This window comes from Hemitrygon akajei, chromosome 29 (assembly GCF_048418815.1).
Source record: "Hemitrygon akajei chromosome 29, sHemAka1.3, whole genome shotgun sequence".
Classification (NCBI taxonomy): Eukaryota; Metazoa; Chordata; class Chondrichthyes; order Myliobatiformes; family Dasyatidae; genus Hemitrygon; species Hemitrygon akajei.
The window spans coordinates 23,677,666-23,697,204 of NC_133152.1; the positions used below are offsets into that span (position 1 = coordinate 23,677,666).

Here is a 19,539-nt window from a genome sequence, read left to right on the forward strand (position 1 = left end):
AGAACCATGAATGCTGAAGTTATTGAATACGTTCAAGATAGAGATTGTTAAATACTTAAACTACAAGGGGTTCCAGGAAAGTGATGTTGAGATCACAAATGGATCAGCTGTAATCTTATTGAATAGCAGAGCAGGCTCAAGAACTGATTAACTCTTTATATTAATTTATTTTTTATTTGGATATACAGCACAGTAACAAGCCCTTCCAGCCCAAGGGCCCCATGCCACCCAGTTACACCCATAGGACCAATTAAGCTACCAAGCTGAATGGCTTTGGAATGAGAGAGGAAGATCCTTTGTCAGAACATTGATCCCTGCTAAATGTTGTTTAATGTTGATCCTTTTCATTTAAAACAACAATAAAACAATTCCATTGTTAACTTTTCATTGTTAAATGCTGTAATCAAAACGAAATGGAGCCATATTGTAAAGTCAGAGGTACTACCCTTGGTTATTGCTCAGATGGTTGATCTAAGTCAATGTGAAGAGAGATGGACCACAATACCAGCAGCCAGAACTGGCCTAGGTTCCCAGTGTCAGTTCAAGACAGTAGCACTACCTTCAACTATATCAAGTGAAGTTCTAGATTCAATCCCTATCTCACCTCCTCGAGTTCAATCTGATACTCCAATTCTGTACAGACGCCAAGAGAGGTCGTCCTTCCAATGCTTTGGGCACAGATTAAAATTTCAATGAGCTGAGCGCTCTCTTGGCACTCTGGTAAATAGTTCTCCCTGAACTCTAAACACGAAGTACACTGCAGATGCTGGGGTCAAAGCAACACATACAACACGCTGGAGGAAACTCAGCAGGTCGGGCAGCATCCATGGAAACACTGACTGCTTGTTTCACGGATGCTGCCTGACCTGCTGAGTTCCTCCCTTAACTCCAAACTGTTAAAAAAAATTGGAAAGCCCAGCAGGAGAGGAAACAGATAATGACCCTATACCAAAGCCCCAAACTTAAAACTATCAACAGCCACTCAGGACATTAAATATATACAGCATATAGCACAGCTTTTCTTCTGAATCAGTGTTATCTCCTGCTTGATATCAGCAATGTAACAAAGAACTGTCTCTTTTAAAATCAGGACAAGTTCAAGATTTGTGGTATTAAAGTCAGGAATCTCATGGACTCTTCATTTATCTCATTTAATTCCAATCCTGTACTTTGTCTGGCTCTTTCCAAAGTTGATTTCTTCTTCAAATCACCTTTGCCAAATTCAGCAAGACTGACCTGCAAACAGCCTGGTTATTTACAAGATTTGCCTGGGGACTTCCTGCATCAGGAAAGTATCCTTGGTTAGACAGACAGCAGCTGCACAAGTAATGCAGAATCAGAGCTACAAATAATAAGATAATAATAGAGGAAAACTGTGTGTGAAATGTATGTTTCAATCCCATGATGCAAGGAATGAGCATTCTGAAATGGTACAAAGAAGACTGGTCTTGAATCTGACTGTTTCCTAATTCAGGGATCCAATAAGGTTGAATTTGGAACTGACAATGAGCTGAATGGCCTTCTTCAACTCATACCTTCTTGTGATTTGTGTAGCTTTAGACTAAAGTGATAATGGTATCTGTGCTATTCATCTGACATGCTTGTAGGGAGTGCAGTGAAGAAACATCTCGATAGCAGGAGGTCAGGCTGTGGCCCGGGGGTGAAGTGCATCAGGTAAATCAGAAGGACTGAGTACTCAGTACAGGGTGTGTGGGAGTAACAGGATGCATAAGCAGTAGTACTCCAGTCCAACACATTTAGAGACAAGAGTCAGAGAATCCAGAACTCACCATCTTTTAGGGAAAAGGAAACAAGATCCTGAAACAGAAAAACAAAACAAAATCAGTTAAATTCTTGAACTTTTCTAACATGAAGACAAATATTTCATGGACATTTGTGTAGAAATATGTGCACAGAGTTACAGCTTCAAGAAAAATTACCCAGAGTGCCAGAAGATTTAACTGCACAGAACGTTTACCTGGGTGATCAAGATTGGATTATCCTTCAAAACTGGTTCTTTGAGCAGCACATCTGCAAATGTGTCAGTACCTTCCCCTCCCATTCCGTTGGTAAAGGCCTCCATGACAGGCAAGACGGCTTCTGAAAGTTGCAACCACTGTACAAGCCCTTCAATAAACTGTACTCTGAACAGCCTACAAAACCAAAGAAACACTTTTAGTGAATTGTTTTAAAAGGATTCACACATCTTTAATTCAGTACATGTATACAGGGGCTACCTTAATAGGTGCACCTGCTCATTAATGCGAACATCTCATCAGTTAATCATGCAGCAGCAACTCAATGCATAAAAGCTTGCAGGCATGGTCAAGAGGCTCAGTTGCTGTTCAGACCAAATATAAGAATGGGGACGAAATATGACCAAGTGACTTTAGCCATGGAATGATCGTTGGGATTAGACAGGGTGGTTTGAGTATATTAGAAACTGTCAATCTCCTGAGATTTTATGTGCAACAGTTTCTAGAGTTTACAGAGAATGGTGTAAAACAAACCAAAATACATCTATTGAGCGGCAGTTCATGAGGGAGGTCAGAGGAGAATAACCAGACTGGTTCAAGATGATAGGAAGGCCAACAGTAACTCAAATAACCACACATTAGAACAGTGATGCGCAAAAGAGCACCTCTGAATACACAACGTGCTGAACCTTGAAGTGGATGGGATCAAGCAGCAGAAGACTAAGAACGTACACTCAGCCGCCACTTTATTGGGTACAAGAACCTACTAAAATTGCCACTGTATTTACTGTGTATTTACAAATTTAATATCACACAACACATACACACATACATATATGCACTCTTATATACATACGTACTCACAGTACTGTGCTAAAGTCTTAGGCACTTTAGCTATGTATATGTTCTAAGACTTTTGCATAGTACTATATATATATATATATATATATATACACACACACACACACACACACACACATATATTTATATGTATTCCTTGACATAGTGTAACTTTGCCCAAGTGTGATCACAGAAACATATACACACAGTATATACATATACACCAACTCAGTGCCAAATTCGCTCGTGTGCACATGCATTTCTCACATACAAATATAAAACTGAAAAGCAATGAACAATGGCACAGTGGATTTGCAGGTAGCGCAGCTGCTTTGGAGATCCAGTGATCTAGTTCTGTTCTGACCTCCTGTGGCATGTTGTCTCTGTTAAGGAATATTCTGAGTTAGGGTATATGGCAAATATTAATTTCACCAGCGACCGAACTTCAGATTTGAATGTGGATTGCAGATTGAATTTAAAACACAGGTCAGAACAATTAAACCACAGATGACTGCCTATGCATAAATGTGGGTTAAAGGTAGTGGTAATTAACACTCTGGAGTGTGGGTGCGAAGGTGGTGTTTGAAAACTATATGCAATTCAAAGGAAGCATTGTTAATACATTGTCGTGTAATACTGGGTTGAGAGGACCTCTTCTTCCAAGAGTGTCTCAAATTATGATGCCTATTGCTGGTTTTTGTTAAATAAACACTTTTATATCCACTAGCTTCAGTGTCCCTGTGGTCATTTTGCTCACGTCACAACACTTGGGAGCTCGTTTACAAGTAGTGCCGTTGCTTTGCAGACCCAATGATCTAGCTTAGTTCTGATCTCTTGTGCTGTCTGTATGCAGTTTGCATGTTGTCTTTGCAACTGCATGGGTTTCTCCTGGGTGCTCCCATTGTCTACCTTTTCTGCTGGCTGTTGGATTGATTGGGCACTGTAAATTAAACCCCCTGTGCTCGTGGTTGGTGAGGGACTCAATACACTTAATAGGCACATGTGAAATAACAGGAGAAATGGTATTGATGGAATCGCTCTGTAAATCAGAATAGACTCAATGAGATACAAGGCCTTGTTTTAAGTCATAGTGAAATACAATATCTTCAAATATTAACAATCGCGGGAAGGCTTGTAACTTATAAGCAGTTGTGAATGAACACCCAAATCGAAACAAAGACCTAATCTGAAATGAACTGTGGTCAAAGGCTCATCTAACCCTAAACTGTACACAACAGTGCTGATTGAGAAGTAAGTAAAGGGCAACCCTACTGCTGAAAGTATGACAACTATTATCTGTTAGAACATTCTAGCAAATTTTCTTGCCATTTGAAATCTGATTCGCTGCATGAAACAGCAACTTAGAACCTTCTGGAATTCTGAAATAAAATAAAAACATGGAAATTACACAACTTTAGTGATGTGAAATGGTGAAAATGCCAACTAGTTTAACAATGCCAGCAAAAGTCCATTTCCTTCAAAAAATGAATTAGCTCCAGATGGCAATAAAGAAAATAACTTTGTGAAAGACAAAACAGCATACTCCAGAAGGTACTTGTTGAAAATACACATACCAACAAACTCCAGCTCAATTCAATGCTTTCTGTCTTAAATTTCAGTAACAAAAATTAATTAGGAGAAGCAATATCAATTAGGTTTTTTCCTACAGTTCATCTTATCTGGCTCCAACAGGCATTTCCCTTTATTGAGATTGATTTCTTTGGTTAATATTGATAGCATCCAATGTCAGTGAAAAAGTGTGTTTACTTGTTAAATGCAAACAGCTGGGTTCAAGACCAAACATCCATTGTATGGATAAATTCACATTCTCTCATGGTTATTGGCCAGATTGTCATCAGACTACCAAACACCTCCGGAAATTTCCCATTTTATGATGTACACCAGCTCATTAACGCAAATATCTAACCAGTCAATCATGTGGCAGCAGCTCAGATGCATAAAAGCATGCAGACGTGGTCAAGAGGTTCAGTTATTGACAGTAACTCAAATAACTACAGGTTACAACAGTGGTGTGCAGAACAGCATCTCTGAACGCACAATGTCGAAACTTGAAGTGGATGGGCCACAACAGCTGAAGACCAAAACATACACTTAATGGCCGCTTTATTAGGTATTTTTCTTATCTAATGAAGTGGCCAGTGAATGTAAATACAGCAGTAACTTATTTGGTTCCTCAAAGCTATTTTGCTGTTCATGAGATCCACGCTAATGCCAAAATTCTATAGGAAGTCTACCAACATTAGTTTAAAATTTAGCAATTCCTCCAGCATCAACTAGCAGGGTGAAGAAGAAATGAGTACTTTTACTACCTGTGTATGAGGAAGTGCTTCCTGCCTTAATTCTAGATTTCAAACTAGTGGGGGAAAAAATCTACCCTACATCCTTGCAAATTCCAAGGAATTAAATATTAATTTGTGTGCTCTCACTCTGCCATTTAACCTGGAGAATCCAGGTATTTTTCTAACAAATCCATGCTCCACCACTGGAACTTGTACATCTTTCCAAAGGTGTGGTGCATAGTACCACAGACTTGGTCCAACTGGGGTTTCAAATAGTTGTAGCATGAATTTAGTGCCCTTGCATTCTAGTTCTCTGGATATAGAATACAGCACTGTTAGCTGCTTCATCACTTTCCACACTGCTCCATATTTTAACAGCACAGAGTTAAAATGCCTTTATGGACTTACAATGGTTACTAGCTTTCTCTATTTAGAAGGTGGACTGATTTCTCTCTTTTATGGGCTAAAGTGGATGGTTTCACACTTGCCCAGAATGAAACCTCATTCTGTCATAGTTTAGCCCATTGGTATCAATTTGTGACCCTATGCTTCTATCTGCACTAATTACAATGCTAACCACCTTCATGTCAGCAGATAATGAAAACAGATGAAGTGTAGGGGTCTCTGCACAAAATGCATGACCACTAAAACTGAATACAGGTGCTCAGTTTCTGGTAGGTATATAGCAACAACTGCAATTTATCCTCAAGTAGTGGAGCCAATTAATTAGAAATGGAATGGAGGAGTGCAGCACACTGATGTGTCCTTTGTATTTATGAGTCACACACTGTCATCACTGGTTTCATGGTCTGCTCAATGTGACAACAGTTCTGTAAGGGGAAGCGTTTATTAACCATCCACATCTGTCATGGTTTCTGCAAATGTGGTTTATGAGTGCCTGAGAGTTTTCCAGAAGTGTGCCAGAAAATTTCTCTGCATCAGGTTTAAAAGGATTTGAGCAATTTTGAATGGTGATAAAAGATGCTGATGATGGCCTAGCAGGTGGGGAAAACTTTTATTTTTTCTTGATTTGTTGGTTCTTCCTGATAGGTAAAAGGAGTACAACAAGTGTATAGAGGATTGTCATGCAACAGTATAGACACCCAGTAAGTGGTGGGTTTTTGGATCGGCTGTGCGACCTGCGCTTCACTCTCTCAGGGAACGGCCTGGAAGATGTGTGCCCTCAGGGAGTGGTCCTGTGGAATACCCGGTTCCTCGCTGACTTCGCCAACTGAAGCGTTGTTTCAGTCACCCACATCAAGACAGCAGGCAGTGTGTTTGTGAATCACCAGCTGCTGTCAGAAGGCGGCCCCTGTACTTGATATATATATCTCTCTCATATCTCTCTCTCTAGAAAGCGAGAACCATTTGGTCCTCGAGCTTAGAAAAGCAACACAGAAGATTGAAACTTTGAGTGCTAGTGTCCACTCTCGTAGTTGCAGGGGCAACCTCTCTCTCCCTTGATGGAAAGGGAGAGCCTGTCTCAGATACCGAAATGTTGAGTAATGGACTGTAGTTCCGATAGACTCTTGATCAAGGTCCCTTTGGGGGCTTTTGCTGTTGCTCGCATGGTGGGGGAGGGGGTGTTTCTGCTGGCGTAAATGAGGGGGACAGGGACAGTTGATGCTTCTGCTTGTGTGAAGGGAGGGGGTGGGGGGGTTTAGGACTTTGATGTTTCTATCATTCATTCTATGGGGTTTCTTGTTTTGTGGATGTCCGTGGGAGTAAAAATTGCAGGTCATATTCTGTATACATTCTCTGAACTGAAATGAACCTTCAAAGTGAGTTCAACTTGAGGATTCTATCAGCATACATTTGGACATCAATTTAGCTATTGCTACTACTGGGCCATACAGATGGACAGTACGTGGCCAAATGAAAATCTTCACAATTCCAAAGTACTGACATAGAGGCTTCACATTTGGATTTCTATTGAGTTCCATCTCTGGTCCATACCACATTATCTGTTAGGGCAGCAGTTAAGCTGTGTAACATCTGTGCTCTAGGGCTAATGAGAGGAGGGAAACCAACAAGTCCACCTTCTCATTGCTACCTGGTCATCTCTGCTGTAAGTGTATAAATGACAAATGCTACAGGAAGACAGTTGAGTAAAATTTGCTGAGCATTAGTGACGTGCATAAGGGAACTGACCTGTGCTCCTCTTCAGGAAACAGTAATGAAAGTGTAACACCACACAGGCCGCCATACGCGAATTGTCCTGGTTCACTTAGCAGTTGGCCAACCAACTCCAGTGGTTCCTTTCCTTCACTTCCGGCGCTCATCTTCACAGATCCCTGAGCTGTAGAGTCTTCAAGAATTACCTATTCATTTTCAGCCACTGTTGGAGAAAAACCTGACTTAAGAAATTAAATAAATACAATAAAGTGCAAATAAGGAACAGCAGAAACAATGAAGCAATAATTCCTGACTATTCTGCAACGAAATGGCAGCAGTAAATCACTCTCAATTATCGCTCTGCATAAGTAGTGCAGCACATAACACACCCTCTATGTTGACAGCTGCTGTCTACAATGTATTGATCACCATAAACAAAGACCACCTCAAAATGCATACTACATACTTCAAAAATATCAAACCCTCCAGGTTTGTCATTAAATTATGGCTAAGCTAACAAAAAGAATGACATAAACTTTGGTCTTAGTGCTTAAAATGCCACATGAATTCCTCAATACCAGGCTTTTAATTAGATTTTTAAGTATATAATGTTCCACAATAAAATTTTCCATCCAGGTTGGGTAACATGCACACTAACCTCTTGCATGGCAAACAAAAGAAGAGGCAGCTTCTTATAATGTTCTTCAAACTTGAGGTCACAAAACACTTGAAGCGTTGTTCATTAACTTTGCGTGGTTATGACCTTCAAATTCACAGATAAGTTGCAGCTGAGTATGAAATATGATCCAACTGTAGAAAGTATTACTCAAAATGAGGCTATCAACTCCACAACTTGCTAACAAGCTGTATCAGCCTGATACCCATATCTTCTCATTACCTATGAAAGATTATTTTTTAAAAACTACAGATACTGCACCTCCCCTTGAGTACAATAAATTTACAAGCAATTTCTAAGAACACAATTGCCTCTTGGCTACATGAAGATGGTTTGATATTGAGAATGGGGATTACTCGGTTGATAAATCAGCTCAAATAAGCTTTGAGGTTGAAAAAAGGCAGTTGAGAGTATTCCTCTTGGGAGAGCTGTTAAAAGTTCTCCAACTAAACAAGAATATTCACACTTTCAAGGATACGGATTCTAGTTTGTTAGTTATAGCCAAATACCAATTCAAAATTATTTCAAGGACTTGTCTAAATACTGAAGATTATTAATAGAACCCCATAGTTTGTAAATAGAAACATAGAAACAGAAAACCTACAGCTCAATACAGGCCCTTTGGCCCACAAAGTTGTGCCGAACATGTCCCTACCTCAGAAATTACTAGGCTTACCTATAGCCCTCTATTTTACTAAGCTCCATGTACCTATCTAAAAGCCGCTTAAAAGACCCTATTGTATCCACCTCCACCACCGTTGCCAGCAGCCCAATCCACGCACTCACCACTCTCTGAGTAAAAAACTTTGTTAAGTATTTTAACTTAGGACATGCTAAAATATTTAACACCCAATTAAATACTTTCAAATAGTATGGTCACTGCTCTAGTCTAGGAAATGCTGCAGTCAATCTGCACGCAGCAAAGTCGTGTAAAATAAATTATTTCTCACTGGGCAGGAAACCAATAGAATTACTCCATTATTGAATAGTCCTAATGTATGTATCCTTTACCATCTGCCTAAGAATCCCGGTAGGACTTTGATTTGAAGGACGGGCACTGCCCCTTCCATCTTCCCCTGCAGTTTTTGTTTGAGTATGCACTCAGTCTCTGAAGTAAGCCTGAACCCATAGAGTTGCCTTCTCTCCCAGACATTGGACTAGAACCCTGCATAATATTTTGTACCAGGCCTCACTCAAGCTGATTATTATTCAATGTTAACAATTGTGAGAGATAAAGACTCTACCTCCAAGCAACAAATACAAATAAAACTTAAAGAGAATCCCCAAAACATATAACTGTGCCTTCTATTTTAAAAAATAAGTTCCTTTAGCCCGTTGGGAAAGTGTAAATTCGAGATTCAAGATTCAAAGTACTCTTATTATGCAGTAAAGAACTGATGTAACAAGTATCACAAACAAGAGAAAATCTGCAGATGTTAGAAATCCAAAGCAACACACACAGAACGATGGAGGAACTCAGCAGGCCGGGCTGAAAGAGTAAAGTTGACTTTTTGGCTGAGAACCCCACCCACCGCCCTGATGAAGGGTCTCGGCCCGAAACGTCGACGGTTACTTTTTTCCATAGATGCTGCCTGGCCTGCTGATTGCCTCCAGCATTACGTGTGTGTTGCTAACAAGCAAGCAGGATTGGAAGGCAAGGTTTTTTTGCTGCTCTGGCAGACCCGTAATTGTATTTTTACAGAATCTATCAGTCAGCTTGCATTTGTCTATACGTTCCTGTGGCATTCAACAGTAGCTATTTTGGTACGCCTTCATCCAGACTCCGAGTCAACAATTGTACATGTAATTTTAATGTGAGTGCAATTACATTCCGATCTTTACCATCTCCCGTTCCTCATGACACACATCGCTGGATCTGAATTGCTCCAAAATCAATACAGATGCATCTACTCCTAAACAACTCTATCGCAAGCTTCACCTTGCTGTGCAAGACAATGCTTTTATTAATGTATTAACCCAGCAGCAGTGTGCAGTAATCCAATTGGAGCCAAGCTATTCCTCTGTACCCACTCACTATTACTCAGACCTCAAAAATCACATCAAGCCAATGCCCCACAAGGCACATCTTACCAGTGGGTTCATTGCTCCTCTAATTACACAATAGGGATCTTGAATCCTTAATGTTTAACCCTTTAACAAAGTGGCTGCAGCTGAAAGCCTCAAAGCTACAGTATTTATAAAAGGTATTCACCCCCCCCCCCCTCAAGTTTTAATGTTTTACAACACTGAATCACAGTGAATTTAATTTGGCTTTTTATGACACTGATCAACAGAAAAACTCTTTTGTGTCAAAGTGAAAACAGATCTCTACAAAGTGATCTAAATTAATTACAAATATAAAATACAAATTAATTGATTACATAAGCATTCACACCCTTTAATATGACATACCAAGTCATCGCTGGTGCAGCCAATTGGTTTTAGAAGTCACATAATTAGTTAAATTGAGATTGCGTGCAGTGAAGGTATTTCAATCCACTGTAGTAAAAATACACCTGTATCTGGAAGGCCTAACTGCTAGTGAGTCATTATCCTGGCAAAAACTACACCATGAGGACAAAAGAACACTCCAAGCAACTCCATGAAAAGATTTTTGAAAAGCACAAGTCGGGAGATGGATATAAGAAAATGTCCAAGTCACTGAATATCCCATGGAGTACAGTAAAGTCAATCAAGAAATGGAAAGAATATGGTACAACTGTAAATCTACCTAGAGCAGGCTGTCCTCAAAAAATGAGTGACCATACAAGGGGACTAGTGAGGGAGGTCACCAAGAGACCTATGACAACTCAGGAGGAGTTCTAAACTTCAGTGGCTGAGATGGGAGAGACTGCGCGTACAACAACTGTTGCCCGGGTGCTTCACCAGTCACAGCTTTATGTGAGAATGGCGAAGAGAAAGCAACTGTTGGGGAAAAAAAACTCACATGAAATATCAGCTAGGTTTTGCCAGAAGGCATGTGGGAGACTCTGAAGTCAGTTGGAAGAAGATTCTATGGTCTGATGAAACCAAAGTTGAGCTTTTTGGCCATCAGACTAAATGCTGTTTGGCATAATCCAAACACTGCACATAATCAAAAACATGCCGTCCCTACCGTGAAGCATGGTAGTGGCTGCATCATGCTGTGGGGATGGTTCACTGCAGCAGGCCCTGGAAGGCTTGTGAAGGTAGAGGGTAAAATGAATGATAGATAGATAGATAGATACCGGTACTTTATTCATCCCCATGGGGAAATTCAACTTTTTTCCAATGTCCCATACACTTGTTGTAGCAAAACTAATTACATACAATACTTAACTCAGTAAAAAATATGATATGCAACTAAATCACTATCTCAAAAAGCATTAATAATAGCTTTTAAAAAGTTCTTAAGTCCTGGCGGTTGAATTGTAAAGCCTAATGGCATTGGGGAGTATTGACCTCTTCATCCTGTCTGAGGAGCATTGCATCGATAGTAACCTGTCGCTGAAACTGCTTCTCTGTCTCTGGATGGTGCTATGTAGAGGATGTTCAGAGTTTTCCATAATTGACCGTAGCCTACTCAGCGCCCTGAGTAGCAAAGTACAAGGAAATCCTGGAGGAAAACCTTATGCAGTCTGCAAGAGAACTGCGACCTGGGAGATTTGTTTTCAAGCAAGACAATGATCCCAAGCATAAAGCCAAAGCTACACGGGAATGGCTTAAAAAGAACAAAATTAATGTCCTGGAGTGGCCAAGTCAAAGTCTAGACCTCAATCCAATTGAGAATTTGTGGCTGGAGTTGAAAAGGGCTGTTCATTCATGATCCCCAACTTGAACTGGTTGAAGAGACAGATATAGTCAGAGATGTTTATTATAAAACAACACAGTGGTGGATCAGACAGTGTCACTGCCTCACTACTCCAAGGGACCCAGATGCTATCCTGTCATTGGGTACCTTCTGAAACACAGAAAACCTACAGCACAATACAGGCCCTTCAGCCCACAAAGCTGTGCAGAACATGTCCCAACCTCAGAACTACCTAGGCTTTCTGCATGTTCTTTCTGCAGACATCCCACCTCTCCCGGAAGTTACGGGAGTCTGCTGCATATTGACAGTGGCTCCTGACGCCCACAAATTATATACAATATCCTGGAAATCAATTTTTTTTTGAGAGGGAAGGAGAGGGGGAGAGAGAGAGAGGGAGAGGGAGAAAAAAAAACACCATGGCAGTGTTCCAAAAAAGGAAAATATACTTCACCCCAGGCTACACTAAAGTGTACCCCTTCCTAATAGGGGTCAAAAATAATGACAGTGTTGCTCGCTGCACTGTTTGCAACAGTGACTTTTCTATTGCCCATGGAGGGTTAAAATGTAAAAGACATGTTGAGGTGATCTTAACAGGTGTCATTCGTTTATTAGCATAGCTAACGTTATTTAAACTAGCTGGCCAGCTGCTGAGGAGCTACTCTATGGCAGACGTCCCACCTCTCCCGCAAATTGATGGTGCTACCTCCGTGAAATGAGTTTTTGTAGGGTGGGATGTCTGTTTCTGCGACCAAGCAAATTTCTACTCGGCAAATTTTCCTCTGGTGTCAGAGGACATGGGGCATATTGTAAATGACCACTTAAAGATCAAAGGTTAGAAGGGCACGTGTTTGAGTGCAGCAGGGGGGCAAAGGAATAAGGAGTGGGGTCTGCTCCCTGACATTGACCTGAAGGGTCAAATGGCTTCCTTACGCCTGAGAGAAAACATGTTTGCGCAGTGAAAGTAACCGATATACTGGAGGCAAGTTTCACTCGGGATGTTCTGGAGTTATTGGATTTTTCTGAGGAAGGTGAGCCCCGGGCAGGGTGTACTTTTGCCCTGTGGGGTAAATGGTGCCAAATGTCGCCCTGCCGAGCTTCCGGCGTGAAGGCGCTTTTACGGAGGAAGCGGGGAGCCCCCGCGGCCGGAGCATAGGCCCGCGGCGGGGACTCGGACCGGCGGCGCCCCTTACCTGCGTGAGGCCTCGGGCCGACTTCCAGCTTCACCCCGGGCCGGGCGCGCCGCTTGCCGGGCACGGGGGCGCGCCTTCCGCGTCCGCGCCCGTGCCCGCGCCCGAGCGCGACGATGAAAAGTTTCACTTCTGTAGCGCCTTTCTTTTTCCAACTGCGGGGTGACGTCGCGAGCACACTTCTGCGGAAGTGGAGTGGCGAGGGCTTGCGTGAAAAAGAATCGGGTGGAATATCACTGGCATTTCTCGAGAAAATCGTTGTTTTGTGCCAGCAGTATATTGCAATACTTAATAATAACTGTGAACTAAAGTAACGAGTATACGGAAGTGCAAAAAGAGAGCCAGAAAGCTAGTGAGGTAGTGTTCATGGGTTCATTGCCCTTTCAGAAATCTGATGGCAGAGGGGAAGAAGCTGTTCCTGAAACATTGAGTGGGTGTCTTCAGGCTCCTGTACCTCCTTCCTGATGGTAGCGATGGCAAGTGGGCATTTCCTGGGTGATGGGGGGTCCTTAATGACAGATGCTGCCTTTTTGAGTCATGGCCTTTTAAAGGTGTCCTGGGTGCTGGGGAGACTAGTTCCCATGATGGAGCTGGCAGAGTTTACAACTCTCTGCAGTTTTTTTTGGATCCTGCGCAGTGGCCCCTCCATTCCAGACGGTGATACACCCAGTTAGAATGCTCTCTGTGGTACATCAGTAGAAATTTGCGTGAGTCTTTGGTGACAAATCAGTATTACTCAAACTCCTAATGAAGTACAGCTGCTTTCATGCCTTCTTTGAAACTGCATCAATAGGTTGGGCCCAGAGTAGATCTTCAGAGATGTTGACACCCAGCAAGTTGAAACGGCTCACCCCTTCCACTTCTGACCCCTCGATGATGACTGGTGTGTACTCCCTTGACTTCCCCTTCCTGAAGTCCACAATCAAATCCTTGGTTCTTACTGACATTCAGTGCAAGCTTGTTGTTGCGTCACCACTCAACCAGATGATCTCTTTTGTTCTAGTATGCCTCCTCTTCGCCATTTGAAATTCTGCCAACAATAGTTGTGTAACCTTTGCCATGTTGGAATGCATAGTGAGATCCCATATTTGCAAAGGCACATTACTGTCGGATATAGTGTGTTTGTTCCAAGGTGCTGATGGATCTCAGCTTCTGTAAAGTTCTCCAATACATCTGTGAAGAAACTCATCACTTCTAAGCCAAGAGGAACCAGAACCTGTATGTTCTGAGATATTACCTAATCACAACTGTAAGGTATTTGTGGATTGGATATCATTCCTCAAGGGTTTAAAAAAAAGTCCTTCAGACCCCTGACCACCAAGGTCCACCAGAGGATCTGTTATATCATTGCTCAGCACTTTATTTCCTCAGTATTTCTCACCACAATGCTGATCCTTATCCTCTACAAGCTTTCTTAGGACTGGAGGCACAAGAGCCTGCAGGTGCCAGAATCTGGAGCAAAATATAATCTGCTGGAAGAACTCAGTGGGTCAAGCTGTCGCTGTGGAAGTACAATGACAGTCGATGTTGCAGGTTGAGACCCTGCATGAGTTCTTCCATCAGTCTACTTTTTGGTCCTTAAGAGTGGAGCTTCAGAATTGATAAAAAGCTATTCAACTTGTGCCCTCACTCCATCCTCTCACCACCCCACCAGGGAGAGGATTCCTCTTGTCCTCACCTGGCACCCCACAAGCTACCGTGTCCAGCACATAATTCTCTGTAACTTTCACCAGCTGTAAAGGGATCCCACCACCAAGTACATCTTTCTTTCCCCTCTGCTTTCTCTTTCCACAGAGATCGGAGCGACTCTTATTCATTCATCTCTCCCCACTGATCTCTCTCCTGGCAGTTGTCCTTCCTTGCAAGCGGAACAAGTACTAAACACAAAGTATACTGCAGATGCTGGGGTCAAATCAACACCTACAAACACGCTGGAGGAACTCAGCAGGCCGGGCAGCATCCGTGGAAACGAGCAGTCAGCGTTTCGGGCCGAGACCCTTTGTCAGGACTGAAGAAGTTGGGGGCAGGGGCCCTGTAAAGAAGGTGAGGGGAGCGTGGAAGGTGCCAGGTGAAAAACCAATCAGATGAAAGATCAAGGGTGAGGGAGGGGATAGGCAGGAGAGGTGAAGGAATGTAAGGGGAAAGCACTATGGGTAGTAGAAGAAGGCAGAATCATAAGCAGCTGGAAAAGGAGTGAAAGTAGGATGGGGGAAAGGAGGGGGAGGGAATTACCGGAAGTTGGAGAATTCGATGCTCATACCAAGGGGCTGGAGACTACCCAGACGGTATATGAGGTGTTGCTGCTCCAACCTGAGTTTGGCCTCATCATGGCAGTAGAGGAGGCCATGTATGGACATATCCGAATGGGAATGTGAAGCAGAGTTGAAGTGGGTGGCAACCGGGAGATCCTGTCTATTGTGACGGACGGAGCGGAGGTGCTCGACGAAGTGGTCCCCCAATCTGCGTCGGGTCTCGCCGATGTAGAGGAGGCGGCACCGTGAGCACCGGATGCAATAGATGACCCCAACAGACTCACAAGTGAGGCAACACTTCACCTGTGAGTCTGTTGGGGTCATATCCTGTGTCCGGTGCTCCCGGTGTGGCCTCCTCTACTGTCGCAATGAGGCCACACTCGGGAGAGAGAAGCAACACCTTATATTCCATCTGGGTAGCCTCCAACCTGATGGCATGAACATCGACTTCTCAAACTTCTGGTAATGCCCCCTCTTCACCTTTCTCCATTCCCTCTTCCCTCTCTCACCTAATCTTACCTGCCCATCACCTCCCTCTGATGCTCCTACCCCTTTTCCTTCTTCCATGGCCTTCTGTCCCCTCCTATCAGTTTCCACCTTCTCCAGCCCGAATCAACTTCCCAGCTCTTTACCCCTCCCTTCCCGGTTTTACCTTGTGTTTCTCCCTTCTCTCCACCTACCCCCTAACTCATTTTTATTTTCCAGTCCTGATGAAGGGGTCATCTATTGATCACTCCACTCTCCAGGGCGCTGGAGCCTTCCACTGTTCCGTCGTTGGGGCAATTTAAACACTGACCCAGAATGACTGAAAAGGCAGGGTGCTGATCGGGATGAGAGCTGATTTCGCTTGTTCTCAGCCGTAGTCATCTCCATGGCGCTGAGATTATGAGGACTGCCCCGGCTGCTGTACTCCATGCCCAATAATATGATAAACGGATAAGCATGGCTTTGGGCCTACTCCGGGCTTCGATCTGAGGACTCACTTTTGGTTCAGAATGCTGTTGTTCGCACGATCTGTATTTTTATTCTTTCCCTTGCGCATCAAATATTGGTCTTTTTATTTTTATTCTTTTTCTTTGGGCACAGAGCTCAGAAAAAGTGACGCAACAGACTTTTAACATCGTAGACCACTGGATTGTTTGTTATGTCTTCCCTTTCGCTGTGAAACGGAGGCACTTCTTTCTCCCTTGTTCGGGGGAGAGAGAGAACCTGTGGTATGTCAAATACTGGGTGAATGAGTAGTCTTTAGAGTACTGCAAGTCTGTGTCTTTGCTGCATGCTTGAATGCCCGGTGGTGGGTGCCGATGCTTTCTTTTTGCTGGTTGTGGGGAAGGGGGGTCGTTGCTTGCTGCCACTTATGTGCGGGAGGGAGGGGAGCTGGGGGACTTTGGGGTTCGAGCATTTAACTGTCATTCATTCTTTGGGGGCGCTCCTCTGTTTTTCATGGATGGTTGCGAAGAAAAAACATTTCAGGATGTATATTGTATACATTTCTGCGACATTAAATGTATCTTTGGAACCTTCTCCTTTAATTGGGTTCTTCCGGGTTTCTTGCTTTGTGGCTATCCGTGAGCAAGCAAATCTCAAGGCTGTATGATTTCTATATTCTTTGATAATAAATTAATCTTGAATCATGAAAAAAATCAAAACTTAAAAAGATGTAAATAGGTAATTAAGCTGATATTCTGTATTTTAAGATATCTAAGTATTGCCTGTACTCTAAGTGTATATAACATAGTAAAGGATGAAAGTGTTGAGTATGGCCACCGAGGTGTAGCCATGGTAGAGATGTGGATATGTTCTGCAGCATTAATTAGATTTTTGATCCTTTAGTATGGTTTCCAGCATTTGACAAAATACAAAGGACACAGGCACTACAGTTTTTATCATCTAAAGAGGAAGGGGCTTTTGGTACTGGATAAAGATACACTTTGAAGAATTTTCTGAAAATTATAATGACACACAAGTGGAGCATCTGAAAACTATCAAAGTTGGATTAAACCATATTAACATTCATGCCCTTTTTTTGAGCCACATTGGCATGGTTCCGTCAAAAGGCATAGAGAACGATCAAATGCACACACGACTCTTCATGGTTTTCAAAGGATTTAACAACAAGCAAATCAATAATTCCTGCTATTGTAATGAATATTTCATTCAGCTTATTCAGAACTAAAGTAGAAAATTGGAATTTGAGTTACCATGCATAAACTGTAACTTAAATAAGATGGAAACACAAGAGAATACAGATTCTGTCATCCAGAACAAGAAACACTGCTGGAGGCAATTGGTGGCTCGAGCAGTGTTTGTGGAGTGAAAAGAATGGCTAATGTTTTGGGTCAGGTTTGAGAGTGTGGAGGGAGAATAGTCAGTATGGAAGAAGAGGAGAAAGGCTGCCTCCTCCTCTCCTCTTTATACTGGCTGTCCTTCATCTACATTTTCAGTCCTGATGCAGGATCTCAACCTGCATTAGGTGTTTCACTTCCGTTGTCGGATCTGCGATAAGCCATTATTTTTCAGTTTGCAAAATGTTTGGTGCTTCAGTCAGCAAAAGTCCACCCCAAAACCATTCCAAGTACTTGAAACATAGGAGGCTGAGAGGAGATCTGAGGTTTATAAGATGGTCAGTGGTATAGATGGACTAGACAGCCTGGTATCTTTTTCCCAGGGTTAAAATGTCTAATATTAGAGGACATGCATTTAACTGGAGAGGGGGTAAGTTCAAAGGAGATATGTGAGATAAGTTACTATATGGAGAGAGCTGGGTGCTGGCAGGTACCTCCCAGTCTCTACTCAGCTAACAGGAATCACCTGCTACTCATCACCTGCAACCTATTCTAACCCTGCTCTATCCACAGCCCTTGTTTGCCTATCCAACCAGTCAGCCTCAACCAGTTGCTCCTAGCCTTCAGTTGCCTTATTTCCTTGTTGTGTTTGCTTTTGTTTCAAGACCCCTCGTGGCTTGTCATTTTGCGTTTTTTAAAATTAAAGTTATCGCTCATCGCTAGTTCATCTCCCCGATCACCACCTCTGCTCTGCACCTGGGTCAAGCCTCCTCTATATTTCCTGACAGGTTGGGTTTCACAGCAATTGACACAGCGGAGTTCGCTTGCCTAAAGGAAGTTGTCCTTGAACATGAGCACAAGATTCAGCAAGAAACCATTGACCATCTGCTCACCACCCTCAACCAACTCTCCATCTTGATTCAGCAACCTCACGCCGGTCAACCTCCTCCCCTGGAGCCCCGGATTCCAGTGCCTGAATGCTTCGACGGATCCTCAGTCCGATGCTGCAGCTTCCTGTTGCAATGCACCTTACACTTTGAGCTCTGGCCACCTCTGTTACTGACTGAGCCAAGATGGCTTGCATCGTTTCTCTCCTAGCTGGGCGAGCTCTGACCTGGGCCGACGCTGACTGGGACAATTCAACCACCATTTGGAATAAATATGAGGGATACATTGCTGACACGTGCTGAGTTTTGGATCATCTGGGAAGCGGAAGCGGGGTGCAGTGGATACTTTGCCTGTGTCAAGGGTCATGCTCTGTGCTGGATTACACCATGGAATTCAGGACCCTCAAGGTAGAACGTGACTAGAACGTGGAAATGCTGCTGGGCCATTACCATCGTAGCTCCTCAGAGCACTTGAAAGATGAGATGTCTGCCTGGGAAATGCCCGCTGACCTCGAAAGCCACATTGCTCTGGTCCTCCGAATTGATAGGCGTCCCATGGAGTGGGCCTCCAGGTCATCAGTCAGAACGCTAGTTCAATTCCCAGAAATATTTCAGGCTGCAGGACAGCAATGCCACCAGAACCCATGCTGTTTATGGAGAGCTCCCTTAGCTCCAAGAAGCTTGAGCATCGATGGAGAAACAATGTGTGTGCTTTCTGTGCAGCATTGCATCAAATGCTCACTGTGTCTGGGAAAATGGTACCTTCAGGTAGAGATGGGGGGCCTACTAACTGGCAGGCTTCCGCCAAGCTCTCATTCCAATACCATAGCCTGAATCACTCGCTCTGTCCTCCTCCACACCCCAATGGCTTTACACACACCAGAGGCTCTGGTGGATTCCAGCAACTTTCTGGACTGGGCTCTGTGTGTGCAGCTTGGACTCCCTACTGAGCCTATCTTTCACCCCTTCTGCATCACGGCCATCGATGGGCATCCCTTTGGGTCTGTGATAGTCGTTCCATCCATTTCCTCCTCATCCAAAGCCTGTCATTTGATTGCCTGTAAGCCTCAGTCTTAATCAATATATCAACCACAGACTTTCTCAGAACATCGGGTGCCAGCCATAGAAGCAGTGCCCTGTCAGGCCTGCCCAGGCAAGCCCTTCCCCGTCTTCACTCAGCTAACAGGTCACCTGTCGCTTCTTTCAAACTCATCACCTGCAGCCTATTTAA

At 43.3% G+C, this 19,539-nt stretch overlaps 1 protein-coding gene across 4 annotated transcripts in view; it reads right to left on the bottom strand.

The window, feature by feature from the left end:
* The window catches only part of tmco4 (transmembrane and coiled-coil domains 4), a 92,593-nt gene extending 79,544 nt beyond the window's left edge, over positions 1 to 13,049 (bottom strand). The window contains exons 1-5 of one of the 4 annotated variants that reach the window (XM_073031884.1): positions 12,888 to 13,016; positions 7,890 to 7,994; positions 7,268 to 7,454; positions 1,979 to 2,153; positions 1,791 to 1,818 (exon numbers count right to left, since the gene is read on the bottom strand). In XM_073031884.1, the coding sequence (XP_072887985.1) occupies positions 1,791 to 1,818; positions 1,979 to 2,153; positions 7,268 to 7,398 (334 nt within the window). In that variant the 5' untranslated portion in view covers positions 7,399 to 7,454; positions 7,890 to 7,994; positions 12,888 to 13,016. Of the gene's footprint in view, positions 1 to 1,790; positions 1,819 to 1,978; positions 2,154 to 7,267; positions 7,474 to 7,889; positions 7,995 to 12,887 lie in introns of all 4 variants that reach the window. The other 3 variants (XM_073031883.1, XM_073031886.1, XM_073031885.1) reach the window with 3 other exon arrangements.
* Positions 13,050 to 19,539: the final 6,490 nt, after the last annotated feature.